At 35.3% G+C, this 22,855-nt stretch overlaps 1 protein-coding gene across 2 annotated transcripts in view; it reads left to right on the forward strand.

The window, feature by feature from the left end:
* The window catches only part of LOC130804389 (protein LNK2-like), a 46,251-nt gene that overhangs the window by 13,135 nt on the left and 10,261 nt on the right, over window positions 1–22,855 (forward strand). For both annotated transcript variants that reach the window (XM_057668807.1, XM_057668808.1), the window contains exons 2-4: window positions 3,143–3,428; window positions 4,002–4,131; window positions 12,079–12,388. In XM_057668807.1, coding sequence (XP_057524790.1) covers window positions 3,143–3,428; window positions 4,002–4,131; window positions 12,079–12,388 — 726 coding nt within the window. The remainder of the gene's footprint in view (window positions 1–3,142; window positions 3,429–4,001; window positions 4,132–12,078; window positions 12,389–22,855) is intronic.

Consider the following 22,855-nt stretch of genomic DNA (forward strand, 5'->3'; position numbering starts at 1 on the left):
CGTCAACATCTGGCTGTGTTACTCCAACCGCTTTCCCTACTTCTTTAAGTTTGGGAGGAAAATTCCATGGACTAAAACATCCTTTTTCAGCAGCTTCTGTGGCTGCCATTTTTACTCGTGAAGTGGTCGAATTACATGGGTTTTCTTTATCCATTGTCTCAGGTCGGGATAAGGTTTTTATGAGCCTTTTTTGGAAGGAGTTGTTTCGTTTACAAGGCACTACGTTACTTCACAGTAACGCTTACCACCCCTAGACCGATGGTCAAACGGAGATTGTTAATCAAGCCCCGGAATCCTATGTACAATGTTTCATCAATGGTTAGCCCCGTCAATGGTCTCGTTGGTTTCACTGGGCCGAAATTGATACAACACTTCTCCACATCTCCCTATCAAGAAACCCTTTCAACCTTTATATGGGCGCCCTCCTTCCATGGCTCGTTTTGGGCACAACATCACCCCTGTTGATTCATTAGAACACTTGCTCTGTGAATGGGATGCTGTCTTAGATGATCTACAGTTCCATATGCTGAAATCCTAACATCGTATGAAAATTTCAGTCAATTCTAAGCGACATTGGGGAGATAGTATTTCTGAAGCTCCAACCATACAAACAGCAATCGTTGGCCAAATGTCCTTGTGAAAATTTAGCAGCCCGATTCTTTGGGCCTTATGAGATCATTGCTCGTATAGGATAGGTTGCTTTTGAGCTTGACTTACCTACATATTGCAAAATCCACACGGTCTTTCACATCTGTCAACTCAAACGTGCTCATGACTCTGTCTTCATTCCTACCTCCATCCCAGCTCAGCTTAATTCTTCTCTTGAACTATTGTCTGAACCTGTCGCTATATTGGGCATTCGTCACTTTACCCCAACTGATTTTTCTCGTGCTGAGGTGTTGATTCAGTGGCGTGTGCGACCCAGTTCGAATGCCATATGGGAACAATTTCTGAACATCACACTTTACTTTCCTCATTTTCACCTTGAGGACAAGGTGGCACTCTTTGGGTCGGGTAATGTAATGGATCCAGCACCCTTGCATAGCCCAACGTCATCCCTACAATACGCTTACAGCAGAAAAGGGGAAAATAAATGACGTAACTTGGAAGGTTCGACAAAAAGGAATATTTCGATTATGCATTCAGCTAAGTGTGGGGCCAACTGTCAGGTTGTTACATCCTGTTTTGGGTGGCAGAATTACATATTCTAGTAGATTCTATTTGTATATAAAAAGGGAAGGAGAGGATGACCTCACTCATGCTTGTATTTTCTATATTGTGTACTTGTGCACTAAGGAGTCATTGAACCACTTGAAGAGTTCAGGCTGGGTACTTTGCTCAGTAATATCATAATAGTAAAAGCATTCCTTTTTCTCTCTATTCTCTTATCTTCTCTCTTTTCCGTTCTTATTTCTGTACATGCATTGCATAGTATTTGCTATGAACTGACTAATTGCACTAAAACTATTCAATAGCATTAAAAGGATAAAAGAGACAAGAGAAATGATAAAATTGATGATTAAAGGATGATTACAACCTAAAAAGTAAAATAATAAAAGATAGAACAAGCTATTCGAGATGCTTGCAATCTCCCCAAATAAGTATAAACTCACCCACCAATTGTTTAAGAATTTTCATGATAAATCTATTATTCTCTAAACCCTTCTATTTATAATAAAACCCCTCTTAATACTAATTTATTTCCCAAGTTACCACTAACATTTGAATCACCTAAATTACCCCTTCGCAAACTAATTATAGAATCTCAACCCTAACTCACTAATTAAGATTTGTACATGAACTTCTCTAAGTTGATTTCAGCTTTACTTTGAAGGGTAGCTTTCAAAAAAAAAAAAAAAAAAAACCGAAAGAGAGTCGTTAGAACCTTTGGCTATGATGTTTTCTTCGGATGCAATGACGCATTTTTATTGCTAGAAAGGAGCCGAGTTAGAAAGGTGCTAGGAAATCGCTTATGCTTATTGACTTCTTATTACCCTTGTTTTGTTTTGGTTTTTGATGGGTGGATAACTATCATAGCATGGGGATGGGAATAAGAATATCATTGGATTCACTTCGCATCTACTTGGGTATTAAAATTATCTCATGATTTATCTCAAGGTTATGGTGCTATGGTTCTTAGGGAACTTTATTCATTTCTTAGCCATCACTATTTTCTTGTTCCTAATCAATAATTTAAGCATTGATACACCTCACAAACATCAAACATAGCCAAATCTTTTGTATTGCGACCATAGTTTAAAAGGTTTTGTGCATAGTGCGACCAAATTATTGTCCGAAATAATTGCAAAACCATTTGCATTTATGGCAAAGTCAGTTTCGTGAATATTTTTGCTGCCGTGCCTATGCTCATTAATGGCACTCTTTGGATTTTATGTCAATTTTCTAAGCTCCCGACACCTTGTTAGTAGACCATTCATTTCTTCCACCTAAATCGAGCATGTTATATCCAAAGCCACTTCATATTTGTTTTGAAGGGATTGTGAGGGTGATGTAGCCTTTTTTTACGTTTCGAATAGTTGGAAAGGGTATGACATAAGCTGGTTCAAAACTGATGTTTATATGTTAGAGATGAATTATTGGCAATGACATGACGGTCACAATTTGTAGACAGTGAAGCTTTATTTGAATTTACATTGAAATTCTTAGAGTCTACTTCCAAGGGAATGAACCACTGACTCTGGATAATTTTGGACAATACAATAATGACATGATAATTTTCTTGCTCCATAGTCATGTTGGAAAGTTGCATAGAAAAGGTCTCCTTCGAGTCCTTATGTCACTTTACATCGTGGAAAGGAGCCTCATTTTAAAGAATTTTGATAATGTTAGTCTTAATGTTGTCTATTAAGGAATTTTGAAATAGTTGTGGCTTTTGGCTGACTTTGGTTAATGCGTTTGGCTTGCTTATGATCATTGAAGGTTCTAGTTTGCCTTGGTTTTAGGAACTACTTTAGTTCGGAATGAATACATAATCTTCCTAAATCCTAACTTGGAATTTTCTTTTCCATGTATGGTGTTTGTTTTTATTAAGCTGCTCCTTGAGTTTGGATGTTGCAAGTTATTGTTCTCATTTTCTATAATTATTGTTTTGAAACTAATTGATTGCTCTTATGTATTTCAGCTAGCAAATATTATATGGGGTGAAGATACAGAAGCTAATGATCACCTTGTACCTTTTCCTGAAGACCTTGAGAAAAAAGTGTTGGATTATGTTGATAATGACAAAAAAACATTGATTGAGGATGATTCAAAAAGTGAGTTAGATAAAAACAAATCCACTTCAAAGTTGTTTCTAGAAAGAAGTAAAAGAGATAAGAATGATAGTCTTTCTGATATGGGAGTACTTACCAATGCTGAGCTTGACATGCCTTCCTTTTCTGGTTCCAAAACTCACGATGTTTGTATAGGTAATATCTTCTTTTCAATATTAAGGATGGCAACATTATGGGTGAGCAAGTATTTCACCCTGCTTATGTGTAGACTTTTGACCTTAGCATTTCAAAGATACTTTTCTTCGAATGTTAGGCTTGAAGCTCATAGTATTCTTCGAATGTTAGGCTTGAAGCTCATAGTATTTTGGATGTGCTTTGATGAGAAGCATTACTTTATTTCTATTAGCTTTCAACAGTTAAACCAAGTGCTGCAACGCTAAACTCTTTAGCTTTTTTGGTAGATGATGATGAATTTGTTTTTGAAAATCCTAGTGCATTATAGAAGAAGTTGTCTGAGTGTTTAAGAGCTTGAAATATTTGTCAACCATTCAGCATGAGTTTGTCCTAGTTTGCTTATAATAATGGAATATTCTCGACCCATGGTAGAAGTTTTTGTCAATGTTCCTTTCATTGGTGTCATTGGTCTTAATGTGGTTCCGTTTTTTTTAAGTTTATCTAACCTTTTGCCATCACCATCGCAAAATAGAACATGAACTGGTTGTAGCTTTTAATGTCTCTAATTACTATAAAACAATGTTTTCCATGTAGCTAAGAAAAGTCAGTTAGCTATTGGTCCAAAAACTTCCCTGAATCATCATGAGGACAAAGTGCTTGGTGATCTTGTTGGAAACAGCTGGAGTAGCATTGGGAGTTTTGATGATCTTGATCGGATATTCAGGTAATAAGACGTTGATTTGGTCTTGCAACCTTCTGTTGTGCAAATGCTATATGTCTAACATTGTCTAGTTTGATCTTTTTCTATTGGCTGACAGCCTAACACTAGTTAAAAAACTCGCATATAAAAGTAATATAATCTTTTATGTGCATACCTGTGAGCTTCGGTGTTTTGAATCATAGAAACTTCTCTAAAATAATGAGGATATGTGATGTGAAGTAATGTCCTCTACTAAACTAGAGAGATGCCTTGTAGTGATAATTTATATTTTGATTAGTTTCTACCTAGCGTTCATCACGGACATCTTCTCTCACTAATACAACATTTTCTCATCATATAGCCCTTTTGATTTCTGTGGCTCTTTTCAATTTTTTTGCTCCATTCTTGCATATATATATATATATGTATATATATATATATATATATATATATATATATATATATATATATATATATATATATATATATATATATATATATATATGTATATATATGTATATATATATATGTATATATATATATATATATATGTATATATGTATATATATGTATATATATATATATATGTATATATATGTATATATGTATATATATATATATATATATATATATAGATATATATATATATATATATATATATATATATATATATATATATATATATATATATATATATATATATATATATATATATATATATATATATATATATATATATATATCTTCCCCTCTACTTATACACGATAGTTAGCTGTGCATTCATGCCAGTGTGATAGATGTTAACGTAAAATACCATTATGACAAAGCTTTATTTACCTATACCTCATGCGAAATTTAACCTTCTAATCTCAATGATGCTGTAGGGTTGTAAGCGATTGATTCTACATTGGTTCTATGAATATTATTAGTCTTTTGAAAATAACTAAATGGGGGATTTTTGTTGCGAAACGGGAACATATGCTTGGACTTAGTTAAAATGAAATATCAATGGGAATACGTGTCTTTGTAAAATTTTCGATTTATCTAGTTCATGAATATCATTAGAATCTCATCAAATTTATAATTTTTATTGGTCTATTAATCCCTTAATTAAACTCAATTTAGTGATGAATAAATAGACTTCTCACTCAACAACTTAACTTATAAATCAGTTGTTTATGCTTACGTCAAAGACATCGTTACATATAGAAATTTCAAAGATTTTCTAATCACAATAACCTCGTGACATGAAGTCATGGTTCTATGATCCCCTAAATCATAAAAAGTTGAAATAATATGGTTAAGAGTCAAGACCCATTGTAGGCCCATTTTAGACCCTAAAACTGATCTTGGGTTTAAAAGTTTAATTTGGATCCAAAAGTTTTAGACCCTATATATATCGCTTTGGGTTTTTTCAAAATAAATGATCTAGGGTTTGGGTCTTGTTGGACCATAGGGATTGCAGGTAAATAATATTTTAGGGGTTTTGTACCCCGTTCGCCCCTTGGGCGGATATAGGTATGAATTTTAATGGATATTTTTTTGAATATACGTGATAACCCAGATTTAGCTTTAAAAGGATTGAGACTAATTATATCAACAAGATGCATCTTCTTTTCATGGAAGCCCATTTGGTTAGAAACTCCACAGTTAAGCGTGCTTAGTGGGGGAGTAATCTTAAGATGGGTTACCTCCTGGGAAGTTTTCCTAGGTGCGCTGAAAAGACTTTTGTTGGTCTGTGGGGACAATCTACAATCTCCATGAGTAGTCACCAGGCAGTCCGAGGGGCCGGAGTGTTACAATATAACTATGAAAATTTTCACCCAGTGGGTTGATGTTGGGTAATGTGTATGAGGTCATATTCACCCCATAACCAATCGACCACCCCCCCCCCCCCCCCCCCCCCCCCGCGTACCCGCCCACTTCATATTTGCCCGCTTTTTACCTACACTGAATACTTCAAAATACTACATATTTTTAAATGTTATTGGCAAAATTTTAAAGTTCCAAAATTTCTTAAAAATGGCCAAACTAAAAGTACACTATTTTTTGAGCTATAGATAAGATCTTTCTAAAATATTAATTCTAAATGTCATGATTGAAAGAAAATTGTTGGCTATAAAGTTTTGGTTTTAACTTACTAGTATTTTACAGTGTAGATAAAAATGAAAATGCATATTAGTAAGGAATGGCTATGGTATGATATGACTTTAACTAGGGATGGGCATGGGCTGGATCTGGGTAGGGGCTAGCCAGACCCAGATGCGAACCCTATTTTATTTTTTATTTTTTTAGTTGAACCTAGATCCAGACTAGGATCCATAGGGTTCGAAGAATTGAAACACCGACCCGAATCCTGATAGGTCTAGGGTTCGAATTTGGGGACAAATTATTTTTTTTTGTTTTTGCACAAAAATCTAATATAATATCAAATTAATAAACCAAACCAAACGGAGACAAAACGGTGTTAAAGGTGCACGCCTTCGGATATTCAAGTAATAAACCAAACCAAGTTCCGATACACAATCCAACCAATTAATTGTTTTTCGAATCTTGGATTAGCCTAGTGGTTGATGACTTTTACTTTTAACCCTTGTGAGATGAGTACAATTCTCACTACGTATAGGATGAATTAATTTCTTCTCTCTTTTCCCTATATGAATTCTCTAGCTTAACCCTAGGAAAAATATTTAATCACTTATATTTTAAACAATTAAATCTCAAAATTAAACAACAAGTTAAGTGCGTTGACGAAAACGTTATCAAGTCAATGAATGAACATTAAACGCTTATTAACTATGACAAATTTATTTTATGTATTTAATGATGGCTCAAAGGATTAGGAGGTTTCGCCAAAAGAGTTAGTTTTACGATAATTGATTATGCTTGGTATTGTGTACTGAGTAGTGTAATGAAATTAGGATCATCCCATCAAGTTATGTGAGCAATTTGCAATGGGTTATAACTTTTTAATATAGGGCCCTAGGGCCGATTCTGGGTTGAATATGGGTGATAAAACTTGGACTTGGACCTGTAGCAAACAAAGATCCGATCTAAGGACCGAAACCTTAAATTAGGGTCGAATCAGAGTCTTAACCCATGTGTCCAACACCAATGCCTACACTTAACACTAATATAAGGCAAGTATAAGGCAGGTCGAGATAATGAAATATTTAAGGGAGGAGGAAGTCTTGGCAGGAGAAGGCTCTTTGCAACTCCGAAAGGAAGCATCAATCTTTTTGACATGAAGGAATCAATTGAAGACCTGCTCTCTTTGATGGCTTAAAGCGAAACGGTTTGAATAGTTGATTTAATACTGAAGTCTTGCAGTGAAAATGAGGATTCTAATAGGAAGCTTTTCCTGGAACAATTTTGGAAACATACTTTATTAGAAGACATTAAAAAACTAAAATTGGAGGCGTTGAGGAAGATGTCTTTAAGTCCAATAAATGGAACAACTGTATGAAAAAACTTTATAAAAATGGCATTGAGAAAGATGTTTTTTAGTGCAATGGATGAAATGCCTTTTGATCGAGCAAAGGAAACTTTATTCAACAAGGCTAGTAAGGAAAAGTTTAAACTAATAGGTTTGGGCCAAATGCCTCACAAGTCACAAGTCACAAGTCACAACCCTAACCCACCAAACACTTTCTTTACTTCCCCAAAAATGCCTCATAAGTCACAACTTTACTGCCACTAAAACAGCCCCAAACATTGATTTCAAACTAGCAAAAAGAGGCAAATCAATGCAGTTAAATGAAAAGGAGCTTTGTGAACATAGGTCTGAAGACCTTTAATTTAGGTGTGATAAAAGATGGACTTTGAACCAGATTTGTAAGAACAGAGAATTATAGTACATTTTAGTAGCGAAGGAGGATGAAGTAGTGGATAATATTGGGGAGGAAGAATTGATTGAAGAAGAGGAAAATGACAACCCCTTGGTGGGAATGACGTTGCAAACCTTGATTGGGTTCACCAAACCTAAACCATGAAACTTGAAGGAGAAAGTGCGTGAAACAGAAGTTGTTCTTATGATCAATTTTGGAGCCATCAACAATTTATTTCTTCCTTGATGTCCTGAAGATTAGGGCTGAAGTGTACCTTGTGGGCAGTTTGGTGTTACTTCTAGGAACTGAGGTGTTTCCAGATGCAATTTGTAAAGGAATATATTGGAATATCTGATGTCACAAGGAGTGGAAGTTATTGAGCTCTGGAATTAGGAAGTTTAAACTTTTGGGAGTGCAATAGCTAGAAGTGTTGAAAACGTGAAAAATAAAACAATGCGATTCCGATGGAATGGGGCAATAGTCTTGCTGAATGGAAAACCACATGTTAAATGTTTTAAAATATCCTTAAAGGCAATGCTAAAAACCTCAAACATGAAGGCAATGACATATTAGTGGAATGCAATGTCATGGAAGAGTTAACAATTCTTGCTCTTATCCCTAACCTTGAAACAATTTCTAGCTATTTTTCATACTAATTTACCTCTCAACATACCACATGATCGTGCCATTGTCATAAAAGATGGCACTGACCCATTGAGAGCAACACCATATCGCTATCTCCATATCCATAAGGAAATGATAGAAAGGATGGTGCAGAATATGCTTAAGGCTGGAATTATACAATCCTTGGCCTTTTTCAAGCCCAATTACCTTATTTTAGAAAAGAGATGGTCTTGGCATTTTTTTGTGGATTATAAATCATTGAATAATGTAACAAGGCAAGTTTTGTATAACTCTCAAATTTGAACCTTTAAATCTTTTGAAAACATGCTTCAAAATACTATTAAGTTCAACGTTTAAAAGGGGAACCGCTACACTAGTTTACTAAGGTGAAATAATGAAAGAAAAGTTACTCTATCACGAAACAACTCCAAAATATTCAATATCTAAATACTGTAATGATCAAATATTTGAATTTTTGAATTTCTACACTAAAAAAACTCATACTATTGTAGGTGGTCATACTATTCCTCACTCTTCCCACAACATGCTATCCACCTGCAAAATAAAAAAGAAAAAAACACAAGGGAGAAAAATTCCCAAAATTATAATAATCTGAATGATTCCAACTCTATTCAGTAAAATAATAATTTGATAAAATAATTTGAATATAATACTAAGCTTTCAAAGAATATATAATAATGTATCACATAGTCAAGTAAATCCCAAAATAAATCATGATATCTAAAAATCACTTTGTTAGTTAAATCCCAATAACAATAACCCTTGCAAACTTAAATTCATTTTGCAAACCCACTTGACAGTCTACTTCAATCGTCGTTTTATGCTTGGACCAAGAGTCGACAAAGGGACAAAATTTATTATATTGTATTAGTTTCCCTATTCAGACCATAAGAAGAGCATCATTAAGCGATAACTTGCAAGCTAGGTGCTAAACTAGGCAACTTGTTCTTTATTTCCCTCCTTTCTATAAGTGATCATGTAACATATAGTACACATTGTACATACTAGTATCAATTTGAATTCGATCATTAGTCCCAATTGGAAACTTCATTATACATGGCGTATCTGTCGACTAATTTTGATATTGCATATGATTATATCAATTCAGTTTTTATTTTAATTATTTCTCAAAATGTTCATAAATATATACTACTCAACATAAACATTATGAATGAAGTAGTAATATCATGGAAAAAATCGCACTCGTGGATGTATTTGCGGAAACAGTCGTGGTGTCGCGGAAAATTTCTTTAAAAAATTAATGATTGATACATTGTTAGTTTGTTTTTAAAAATCACATAAGGGGAGTTTTTTGAACTTATAATTGCATTTTTGTTATTGAAGTACAATTATTATGCAATAAAATGCCCAAAGATATTACAATTGTTCTATATGAGGTACTTTTAGTGTACAATTACATAACTTATTAATTAATTATTTTGTTTAACAACTAAAATTATGAATAACTATACTTAAGTCATCATAATAATTAAAGTTAATGAATATTGAAATTTTAACGGGGAGATAAACTACGTTGTTATGTTGAATTATCATTATAACAATGATCTGATGGGCATTCGATGTGTCGTTATGACCATAAAAATTCGTGCATTATTATATTACGGGATTTAACACCACGACATTCTCAAATAGGTTACATAACAGGTGTTATGTAATGTAGCGGGGGAGTTTTTAAAGTTAGTAGTAAAATAAAAATTAGTATTATAATTATCATTAATGCTAGTAATGAAGTATTCCGACCATTTTGTGCAAACTTATGCTAGCATTTTTTGACGATATCTTGGTGTATAGTAGAAACGAATAAGAGCGTATTGAACATGTTGCGAAAGTCTTTACAACGTGAGTAGAAAGAATAGTAACTTTAACATCCTATAATTAGGTTTTGATTTCGTAAACACTTTTAAGGAAAAGCACGTATCAAATGTTAATCATGGGAGAGCATCCGTCACATTTATCTCCCAAAAATCAGGAAATTGAGTAATTCCAACTCCATCTCGTAAAATAAGCAAGTTTAAAAATAATTTATGAAACTAATATATAGTTGAGTTGAAAATCGATTTGTGCACATTAGGTAACATCACATAAACCAATTATAAATTGATATTAGATAATGACAATCATATTTTTCAATTATTAATTTGGGGGAACAAAAACGCCTGTACACTGAGGCTTTACCAGTATACCTACTTCAACAAGAGGTTGTCATCTCAAATAATTCAAGGCATGTAGAGTAGTCTCTGGTAGCTTTAGTGTTTACACCCTTTCTACTATTGTATATATTTTTGTTTATTGTTACTCATAAAGTTAATTATTTGAGATTAAAGTACAGTTTTGTGACTTCTTTGTACTTATAAATTTGAGCATTAGGAATAAGGAGTTTTCTCTAATGTTACAAGACCTTCAAAACAAAGTCGAAAGTTATCTACTCGAGAAGAGCAATTGAGTCGATTTCAAGAGTGTGTTGACGACTATTGTGAGGCTGCATTGTGTTTCCAAGAGTGGTACATGGTAAAGTTTTATGGACACAGATACACATCGCGTTTCCGATTCCGAACTCTTGATCATATGGAAATACATATGGATTTTGAAGTCACTAGGAGCATTTCACTGTGCTCATATCGATTTCCTTTATTCTAAAGTTTCCAATTGATAAACGACATGGAGCCACACGAGTTTAACTCTTGATTAACTTTATAAACAACGATTTCAAATGCCAAAGCCGTAATCCCAACATATGGGGTGGGTTTCATGAACCAAAACAAAATTTGTTGATCACTAAAACAACCTTATGTGAACCATCAAACAGAGAATTTCATATTTTCAATATACTGATGTTTTAGCTTCATGTACACTAAGTTCTTAAATTGTTAATAATATATAAATTACATTACCGATTTACTATACCTTTCTCACGTATACTTTTTGTTTTTGAAGTTGAAAAAGTTTGTGAGAAAAAGTTAATACTGGAGGTTGATAACTTGATATACTCACTTTGATGGCAGGGTTGTTTTTTGTGTTTAAATATTTTCATAATGTGGAATACTTGCGAATTCATAGTGGTGAAGTAGTTTTCCGCTTCTATAGGATCACGCACAAGTATGGTTAAGAATTGCTTCACTAAAGGCCATAGCTATTTGCAGAGCATTTGTCCTAGATAATGCTTTGTTAGTTGAGGCATGTTAAAAGCAAAGCATTTTTAATATAAGTAGTACATCATTTGATATCTCATATTCTATCTTTTGTTCCTTTTTTAAGTCTTGCTTTTCCTTGTTTTTTCTCTTCCGTATGTGTGTGATAATCACTTGACTTGTTTTGATGGATATCTTTATTTTGTGCATTGGAATTCTGACCCTATTTATTACTTATCCTTGTTTTTAGTAAACTGTTTTATATTTCTTTTTATGATGGAGAACAAAATTCTGAAATTTTGTGATGGTATCCATCTGACAGAGTATTCTCACAAGTGATGATTTTGCAGCAACGATGAACTAGAGGGGAACACAAGTCTCGGCAGCACAGATGAGCTTTGGTCTTCATCGAAGGATCTCCTAACTGGGGTGGCTAAATCCTCATCTGCAGCTCTAGGATCAACAAACTGGGAATTCGGAGCATTAGGATGCACTGCTGCAAACGAGAGAGATTCTGAATTTCTGCACAATGAAAACCCCTCTTTAACTACTGGTTCGCAAAAGCAAGATAGCCTCTCTCCTTACCCCCACCAAACCATTGGCAAGCATGTTGAGAAAGAGGTTTATACTATGGGTGTCACAGATTTGGCCAGAAAAGAGGTACAAAGAATGTTCTTAATTTGATCTTTATAATTTATGTGATTCAATGAATTTGCTTTTTGAGTGCTTTGATTCTATACCAAACAGATTGGTTTTAGCATCAATGACGAGAGCAATTCAGAGTCATATTGCTGCTGAAAATATTTTATCTTTCCATAAGTCTGCTTATAAGATTACATATTCCATTCTGAAAGAACTCTATTGTTTCAGTGCAATTACTATGTCTGCTTATTGCTTTTGTGCCAATTTCTTTAAATTTGTGACATAATATAATGACGGTAGGCAAGTTTTTACTGTAGTCCCGCAAAAAATTATTATAACTCTCATAAGACATGTGTCTTCTTCCCTTACATGATAAACTAAATTAAAGTGTTTACAAGTACCACATTATTCCACACCCTAATAATACTCATTACTTTTATGTGTCATTAAGTTCAATAATGGCTTACATAAGATTTGAACTAATTATTATATTTAACATACAATATTACTATATTTTAAACTGAGCTAGCTACTTTGTATATACCAATTACAATCAAATTCCTCCGGTATTTCAAAATTTGTCTCATTTATTATAACCTAAATGTTTGCCTCATTTGTTTTCAAACTTTTATGGGTTGACGGAGAATAAACCCATACTTTTATGCTTTAAAATTTTCTCTACACAATACATGCTTTGGAAACAACTGATGTTTGTTACATTATGTTGTGAGAAGCGCTAGAAGTTGTTTTTGTGTGCGGATCCCATGTTTAATAAAAATGGGTAACTATGCTATGCCATTTACTAACACTAAGCAGCCCAAGCCCAATTTGCTTACATATCAAAAGAGAGGCAAAAAGAAGAATGTTAATGCTGAGGTGTCACTAGGAGGGAATATTTCTGTTATAGAACTTAATGAGCCATAACAGAATTAGGCAGGGGTAAGGGGGAATGAAATGGTTTTACTTGTATGAGCTGGCAGTAGTTTAATCTATTATAAATAATGTGGTGCTTAAATGCTGTAATCATGCAAAAAGAAATTAGTACAAAGTTAAGGCTGGTTGGAGTAAGCTGGATACTCAAAATTCAGCATTTTCCTTGATTCTTGTTTTGTTCTTGTTAGTTTACTCATTTCTTCTCTGAGATTCACACCAAACTATTCATAATGCTTTTTAAGGTTTTAAATTGTTGGAGTCTCTATGAAACTTCATTATCTGTAATACTAAGGTCGTTGTGTGAAATTTGATTGTCATGAGAATATTGTTGAGGACAGAAATTAGCTAAGTACTGAGCAAATGTATTAATGGTGTAATGTTAGATTAGGATGTAAACGTCCTTTCAAAAAAAAAGAATGTAAATGTAGATTGAATACTATGACTCGAAGCATTACAATAAAGAATAAAAATACAAGCATTCTAGAAGCTTGTGACTCTAAAAATGAGTATGTACTTGCTTAAAATGTGTGTATAATTTTTTTCTTGATTCTCTTTCTTCCCCTTTCCAATATATATGTTATTTCCCTATGCTTAACCCTTCTCTATGTGATGTCCATTCTAATTATTGCATCATGTCGTTTCCGCTGAAGATTAGAGCTCCTGGTTTAGTATTTTTCTTCAATATTTGTTAAGGGAGTCACGTATCTCGTCCAAAATTTGTTACAAACAATTCCTTTGTATTGTGCCATTGTAGATTGTGGTGTGTTTTTGCATCCTTCACTGGATTTGGCATGCTCCCATTGATATCTCCTTCCAAATTGTGACAAGATTGTTATAAGAGACTTCCATTGAGTCTTTCCCTTGTTTTAGGTTGTTTGTTTTCACTATTAGATCAAATTTATAAGACATAACTGAAAACGATGCTATATTAGAGATCAAACGACGCGTTTCAATCTCTAATATCACCAAGATGGAAAGTTGACAAACAAATTACGCTATCAAATAAACCAATGTTTGTAGGAGAAAATAATGCAATAAAACGACACAAAGATTTAACGAGGTTCACCCAATTAAGGCTACGTCCTCCGGTGTGTAGTATCTCTTATATTATCATAGGAGTTCAAAGAACTCTCAAGTATGGAGAATTACAATAGAGAAGAGATTAGACTAGTGTTTGGCTTGGGGTGTATTTTTTGTGATGATTTTGATGTACATGAGAGCTCCCTATTTATAGAGCTAATTACATTTAATGATAATGCAATACTTAATACATTGGAATAAAAGCACAATAAACTGCTCCTCATGAAAACAGAATGTCAAAACAGCATCCTAGGCTCAGCAGCAGGCCTACTCGTTCGAGCCACCAGGCTGCTCGTTCGAGTGGATAGCAGGGGCTGGATTCTGAAGCTTCTGGATCGAGTGCTCGTTCGAGCAATAGCTGAGCTCGTTCGAGCACTTCTTCACCTGATGCCTACTGACTTCTTCCTTCATTAATGCTCGTTCAAGGCAGCATTAATCCATCAATACCTTGTTCAAGGTATCTTCAATAAAATCAGAAACTTATGAAATCCCTCATTAAAATATTCATCATACACCATAATTCTCATGTTTAAGTCTTGCTTCAATACCTTCATAACTTGTATTGACTCACACTCTTAAACACCACATTAAATCACAACCTTAATCACCCATAAAACCTCCCAAGAGATACCATCTCTATGTGCATGACTTGATTGTGCATTCAAGTCACCATTAACATTAACAATAACATCTGCTACTATACGTTGCCTCAAAAACTTCCATACTTCTCTTGCTGCTAGATAATCTAGGTATTGGTTGACTAATTCTGACTCAATCTTTTTCTATGATTCAGGAGACCACGATAGTCTCTTTTTGCCCATTTAATGGTTCTCTGTATTGTATTGAACTTTAGAAAATACATTTATTCTTACCACCCTAACATATTTTTCCATAATCTTTGTCCAAAATATTGATTTATAATCCTTAATTAATTCTTTTATGCTTAATATTTTGTATCTATTTTTTTATTTATATTGATATTTCTTGATACCTTTCTTACAAATATGCGGTTGGGGTAGGTTGCATGATCCAAATACTTCAGTTCCAACGGTCCGCAATATTTTTTATTCTCTATTCATTTTGATTTACTACCATCTAAACATGTTAGTATAAATCTTTCATATCCTTATCCATTTATTCCATCTAGGTCATCTTCGATCTTTCTCGCCCTTTTTTAAGTCTGTCGAGTTTCCACTTACTATCTTCCGTATCGGTTATAACCGTCTTTGAACATGTCCAAATCATCTTAAACGATTTTCTTTCGTCTTCTCAATATTTTCGACTCCTAAGCCTTGAATACAAAATATTCCAGTAGCCGGTCTAAGTTTTACCACCCACACTTTGTTATAAGTCACATCTTGTTACATATCCCCACTACACTAGAAGATGGACCCAATGTATTCAAAGCATCCACTAGAAACGAATCTTTATCTTCTTACTTTATTATGTCTACTTATCTCATTTGTAGTAAATTGATTGGCACTTTATGTACTCAATTTTAATTCGAATTAATTTAATCCTTCATGACTCCGTCTCTTGCTGCATCATTCTATCTTAGCTTTTAACCCCTTAGTCTTTTCCTCTACAAACACAATGTCTTCTACAAATAACATGTACAAAGGCACGTCTCCTTGTAACGATCAAGTTATCTCGTCTAAGACTGCTGCAAAAAGCAAGGGCATAAGGTTGAACCTTGGTGAAGACTAATTGTGGTTTAAATCCATTGTGATCCTCTAGATGTCTTACATTTATCTTTTCTTCTCAATATATATCTTACACTATCAATATGTTTCTTGGGAATACCCTTCGTTGTCATTGCTCCACCATTTGCCGCATCACATGAATTTCTTCCATTGTAGAATTTCATATTCATCTCCTCATACCCACATCTAACACTCTTTTTCATATCTTCATAGTATGGGTCATGACTTTTATTCCTCGGTAGTTGGAGCAATCTTGAACATTTCCTTTGTTGTTGTGAATGGGTACCTAAGTACTTCTCCATTCATTCGATATCATATTTTCTTGCAAATTTTCGTAATTTGCAAGATGGGTACAAGCAGAGAGGACAGTAGTTATACAGATTACCGTATGCAAGATTAAATTGCTATCAAGAATGATTACTGAAAACAAAATGCTTGTTATTTGAGAGAAATCCTTCATTGAGCTTTTAGAGCGGACACTACAATCATAAACCCTAACTAATCATTCCCCAAACCTATATATACAAACGCCGCAACAAAATAAAGTCAGCTCATCAAAATATAACCGAAATAACAAACTAACACAAGTTTGTTATTCTAATTATTTAATATTCCTATTTCTACCTTTTCTTGAATAGGTATACTTAATTACGAGGCCTTCTCTCTTCTATGACAATACCTTTCCAAAGAGTAACATGTTGTCATCAAGATGGAAATTAGGAAAAAAATGTTAGGATATTGTGGTAAAGCTCCCAAGTTGCTTCTGAATCTTACAACCCTCTCCATTTAATGAGTACCTCTAATGCATGTATTGGTTGCTCCGGCTCTTTACGAATTTTCAACATAGATGTTGGTTCAATAACCATTTCCAAGGATGGTGTCAATTGTGTTGGTGGATTAAAGCCAGCTCCGTTAACCCTCTTGAGTTGAGATACGTGAAATATAGGGTGTATCTTACTCTTCGTAGCTAGCTTCAGTTTGTATAAGATCATCCAAAACCGCATCTCTTTCGTTAAGCCATTGTTCGAGACTCTCAACTGGAGTGGCATTGTTACCCAATCGAATAAGAGAAGGTGAGGAACGACCATAGAAAGCCATAAAAGGGGGCATCTTTATGGACATGTGGTGCGGTGTTGTAATAGTGCTCTGCCAGTACAACCATTTGGCCCATTGTCGAGGTTAGCCATTAATAAAAAAACAAAGATAAGTTTTTAAGGCTTGATTGAATATCTCGCTTTGCCCGTCTGTCCGGGGTGATAGGTCGTACTCCGTAGCAATATGGTGCCTTGTAAGTGGAACAATTCGGACCAAAAAATTGCTCATAAAGATCTTATCACGATCTGACACTTTGGATGATGGAAAACCATGAAGACGAACTATCTCTTGAACAAAGAAAACTGCCACTGAATATGCCGTAAAGCGGTGTTTAAGACCGATAAAGTGAGCATACTTGCTTAATCTATAAACTACTACCAAAACCATGTTATAACTGCTTGACTTAGGTAATGCCCACAAAAAAATCTATGGTTAGGTCTTCCCAAATGTGATCTGGAATGGGTAAAGGTCGTAATAGGCCCGCCAGTTGTTGATGAGACATTGGTTGTTGTCAAATATGATAGTTTCTCACGAACTGTGTAACCGACTTTCGCATTCCCTCCCAAAACCAATCTTCCGCCAACTGTAGGTGGGTTTCATACTAGCCATTATGCCTTCCCACTGCCAAAGTATGCTATGCATTTAAAAGCTTGTCAATGGCCACAGATGTGCTAGGGTTGGCATGCGTCCTTTGTACAGTAAACGTTCATGAATCAAGGTGAACCCCGATATTTCTCCCCCATGCTCCATTAATTCAACTTTCAATCTACCGAACATTGCATCCTTGGTTACCTCATCTCGCAGAAATTACCAATCTACTTGACAATTAGTTACTAACAAATTCAAATGGACCCCTTCAATAGCTGGATGTCGAGATACAGCGTTATCTGCCTTGTTGGTAACTCCTGGTCGGTATTGTATGTCGCAGTCGTACCCCAACAACTTGCTGACCCATTTTTGATATTCTACTCCCACCTTCCTTTGCTCTAGAATAAACCGCAAGCTCCTTTGCTCTAGAATAACAATTAGGTAATGACGTCTATTTTGGATCACCAAAACTATTGCCTAGAATTCCTTCTCGTAGATGGACTTGGCTTGCTCACAAACCCCAAGGGACTTGCTGAAATATGTAATAGGATGTTTGTTCTATGAGAGAACTGCGCCTAAGCCTTCTCCCGAAGCATCTGTTTCAACAAAAACAGGTACGGTAAAATCTAGTAATGCCTTTTTCAATTCCTCAAAAGTCGATGCCGCTTTTGATTTTTTACTGAAATTATCCTTCTTTAATTGTTGAGTTAGTAGAGCTGCCATCTGTGTATACCTATAGATAAGTTTGCGATAATACCCCGTTAACCCTAAGAAACCACGCAACTCTTTTACGAGGAACTGTCTAATCCTGTCTTATCCGGATCAACAGCTACCCCTTCTCCAGATACATTGTGGCCCAAGTATGTCCATTGACTCTGGCCGATTTCACACTTTTTGGCGTTTGCATAAAACCGATGCTGAGTCAACAATTCTAACACCATGGATAAATGTTGGACATGTTCAGTCTAAGTAGAACTATAAATTAGTATGTCATCAAATAAGACATGGACGAATTAACAAAGTTACGTTTTAAATATGTCGTTCATAAGAGATTGGAATGTAGTCGGAGCATTCGTTAATCTGAATGGCATAACCAAATACTCATAATGGCCATCATTAGTGCGGAAGGCTGGCTTATGAACATCTTCTTTTTTCATACGTATCCGATGATACCCCGCCTTTAGATCTAATTCAAAAAAAGCCGCAGCTCCTTGTAATTTATCCAACAGCTTTTCAATAATTGGGATTGGATACTTATAGACAATGTTTTCTTCGTTTAATGCCTGGTAATCTACACAAAAACGCCATCAACTATCTTTTTTCTTCACTAGTAAGACCGAACTAGGAAAAGAGGCTTAAGGACAGTTGGATTATTCCTGCTTGTAGCATGTCGGTCACTAAGAACATGAACAATTAAGAGGACAAATATATCATCTTCACAATTCTATCTTTTTTTCTCCATTTGACACATCATTTTTTCTTTCCTCCACATCATTTTTCACTATTTACATCCTTTTCCTCATTCTATTCCTTTAATTTATCCAACATTCAAAGGGATACTCTTTCATCCTCTTTTCACTTTCTCTCTCTTACTCACATATAACCCATTACACATTCTTTTTCCTATCACCAAAATCAATAATTGTAATTTGTTTAATTATTGAAAAATAAATATTGTTTAGCCAATTATTTTGCATAATTAATTAATTAGCGGAATACTAGTCGTAAAAATTCAGCCCACACAAAAAATTGAAGTGTGTGAAATATAGGCAAAGTTAGGTTCATTTTATAGAGAAAAAAAATAGAGTCGTTGGTGAAATTATTTTGAAATTTTACCTTCCCGTTTTTTTAATAACCGTTTTAAATAATAACATTGTACAAAAATCAAAATTGAATACAACCAATGAAATTGTGACATGTGTACTACTCAATCCTCTTCCTCCCATTTCCATCCTCTTCATGGAGAGGATCAATACCAATCCTCTTGGTTAAGAGGATTGTTATTTCCTCTACACATTCAAGAGGATAGCTTAAAGGAGGAAAGAGAGTACTAAGAGGAAGGTAAATCCTCTACAATGTTCATGGTCTAATCGTTCAATCTCCTCCTTTTGGACCCACTTTAAGGTTTATTTGATTTTTTGTACGTTCAAGGGGCAATCGCAGTGTCATCTGGAACACACTCCCAAACTGTCGAACAATCGATCTCAATGTGTCTAGAATTCTGTCTGCTGATTTTCTAACTTTGTCGCCTAAACTGGTCAGCTCCACCAAAATCCTGACTCTTTCAAATATTCTCCATCATGGATTTCAGTGTAATTAGGGAGCGTTCAAGGGATGGGTCTCCCCACAAAATAATCTTACTACCTTTCTAATTAAATTGCATCATCGGTGTCTTCCAATTGGTAGAAAGCGTTCCCAATTCGGCGAGCCATTCTAGTTCGAGTACGACATCAGAGTGTCCTAATTCAAAGGGTAAGAAATTTTCACAAATGCTCAGGGCTCCTAGATTGAGCTCAACATCCCTACAACTCCCTCTTCTCATTTGCACCTTCCCCATTCCAAGTGTCACCCCAAATTCCTCCGTAGCGATTACGGTTAACTCCAGCTTATTTAGGGTCAATGAACTTATGGGTCGCTCTCGTATCTATCATAATTCGTAACCACCACTTTTTCCCCTCTAATTCATCCTATAATCTTCATAGTTTTTGGGTTATCAATACCCACAACGAAATTCAAAGATACACTCATCGGTAACTCTCCTATTTCTTTTGATTCAACACTGTCGGCCCCGTCCTCTTCCTCTTCCACTTCCACTTCCACTTCCGTCTCTCCATCACTTTTCATCACTTTTCATCTCCGAACGCTTACACTCGATCTCGCCGGCGTCAACAAAACATAGTATTACTAGTGCAAAACCAAGCTAACAATATGAACAATGGACATGATGAGCCCCAAGCTGTCATGGCTAAGAAGATTGCCACTTTAAAACCCCCTATCTTTGTTGGGAAAGAAGACCCTATGCTATTAGAGAATTGGCTACGTGACATGGAGAAAATCTTTACTGCAAATGGAACACCTGAGGCCCAAAAGGTTAACCAAGCCACGTTTTACCTACGTGAGGATGCCGACACATGGTGGGAAACTGAGGGACAAACCATTAGTAACCAACTAAACTTTGTCTGGGATTCTGTTAAGGTTGCTATTAGAGGTTGATTCTTTCCTGAACACATTAGAAGACAAAAGTGCTGTAAATTTAATAGGTTGAACCAAGGGAAGTTTATGAGTGTCAAGGAATATGCCCAAAAGTTTAATGAATATGCTAAGTTTTGCTCTAACATGGTCTTTGATGAAGTTTCTAAGGCACAAAAATTTGAGGATGGTTTAGCTTTCAGGATACAAACTAGGTTAGGAGGAAGTACCTCATCTACCCTTGCAGAGGCTTATTCTAAGGCTTGTAATATGGAGAGGATCTTACAAAAAGAAGAAGATGTTTTAGGTAGAAACAAGAGGAAAGACCAAAATAATGCGGATAGTCAAAGTAATGATAAAAGACCTTGTTTTGGGGACAATAAGGGTAATGGTAGGAACAATCACCACAGAGGAGGATAAAATAATAGGAACTACCAAAACGCTAGGCAAAATGAAAACCAACAAAGGAATGGTAATCAGAGGGCCTGGGTCTGTGAGAAAAGTCATTCGGGCTATATGTGCCAAGGCGAACCAATTAAATGTTATGCTTGTGGCGAAGCTGGACATGAGGCTAATTATTGTCCTAAGAAGCAAGGTGGAAATCAACCAGGGCAGAATGGACACAACAAGGGCTATAACAACAATGGAGGAGGGCCCAGGAACCAAAACTTCAACAACCACTTGAACAATATTCAAGCAGGAAATGGTTCAGCAAATGACAAGTACAACTCCAACAACAATCAGATTAACAATGGAACCAATGGAAATGGAAGACGCACTTTCAATGGGAGACTCCACGTTATGAGCAAGAATGAAGCTGATTTGGACGCCAACGTTATGACGGGTACTTTTCTTGTAAACTCTAAACCTTCTTTTGTACCCGTTGATTCCGGAGCTTCACATTCCTTTTTATCTCAATCTTTTATCGAAAAACATTCCTTTCAACCTTCTTCCTCATGTCAAGCTAAGGTAACCACACCCTCAGTTGAAACCTTTCTTAGTAAGAACCTTTACTTAGGTATGCCTATTATTATCTCTGAAACCGAGCTACTCGCGAACCTTATTGAATTTAATTTAAAAGACTTCGATTTGATTTTGGGGATGGATTGGTTAAAGAAGTATCAGGCTAAAATCCATTGTGCTAAACAGAGAATTACCTTTAGAGGCCCTAAGGGAAATAAACTAACCTACCAAAAAACTGCTTTCGAACAACCAAAGACCAAGCTTATCTTCGCCTTAAATCTCCAGACCCATCTTAGGAAAGGCTACCCCGTATATTTGTGCCATGTGAAGGACACGAGCATGAAGGAGGACGAGTTAGAAGAGATACCTGTAGTTAAGGAGTTTGTTGACGTGTTCCCAGATGAGATTCCAGAGATGCCACCTGTGTGGGAGTTAGACTTCAAGATTGATTTAGTTCCGGGAATAGGACCCATTTCAAAGGCACCTTATAGGATGGCGCCTGCCGAGTTGCAAGAGTTGAAGGTACAACTTGAGGATTTGTTGGCTAAAGGATATATAAGACCAAGTTGTATCACCTTGGAAGAGATACCTCTAATGAAATTTGCTAAAAAACACTCTTCATTTCTGCATCCAAACTTGAGGCAAATTGAATATGACCATCCCTATTTAAACCCATCATTGCCGCTTCAATCTTTCTTATTCCAATAATTGGTAAAAATCAAACCACCTTTCCGCCTTGACTATCCACCCATCGGGAGCTATAACGGCAAATATGGAAAACTCCAACCTCTTAAATCTCCAATTGGACGTCTCACTGTGACCATTCCCATTACCTCTTTGAAACCTAATATTCTTGATCCTCAAACTCATACTCCATTGGATCGTTTCTTGACTTTTCACTCGTTAGTCTTTCTTTATATCCCAAAAAATTGTT

Source organism: Amaranthus tricolor, chromosome 17, assembly GCF_026212465.1.
Source record: "Amaranthus tricolor cultivar Red isolate AtriRed21 chromosome 17, ASM2621246v1, whole genome shotgun sequence".
Lineage (NCBI taxonomy): Eukaryota > Viridiplantae > Streptophyta > Magnoliopsida > Caryophyllales > Amaranthaceae > Amaranthus > Amaranthus tricolor.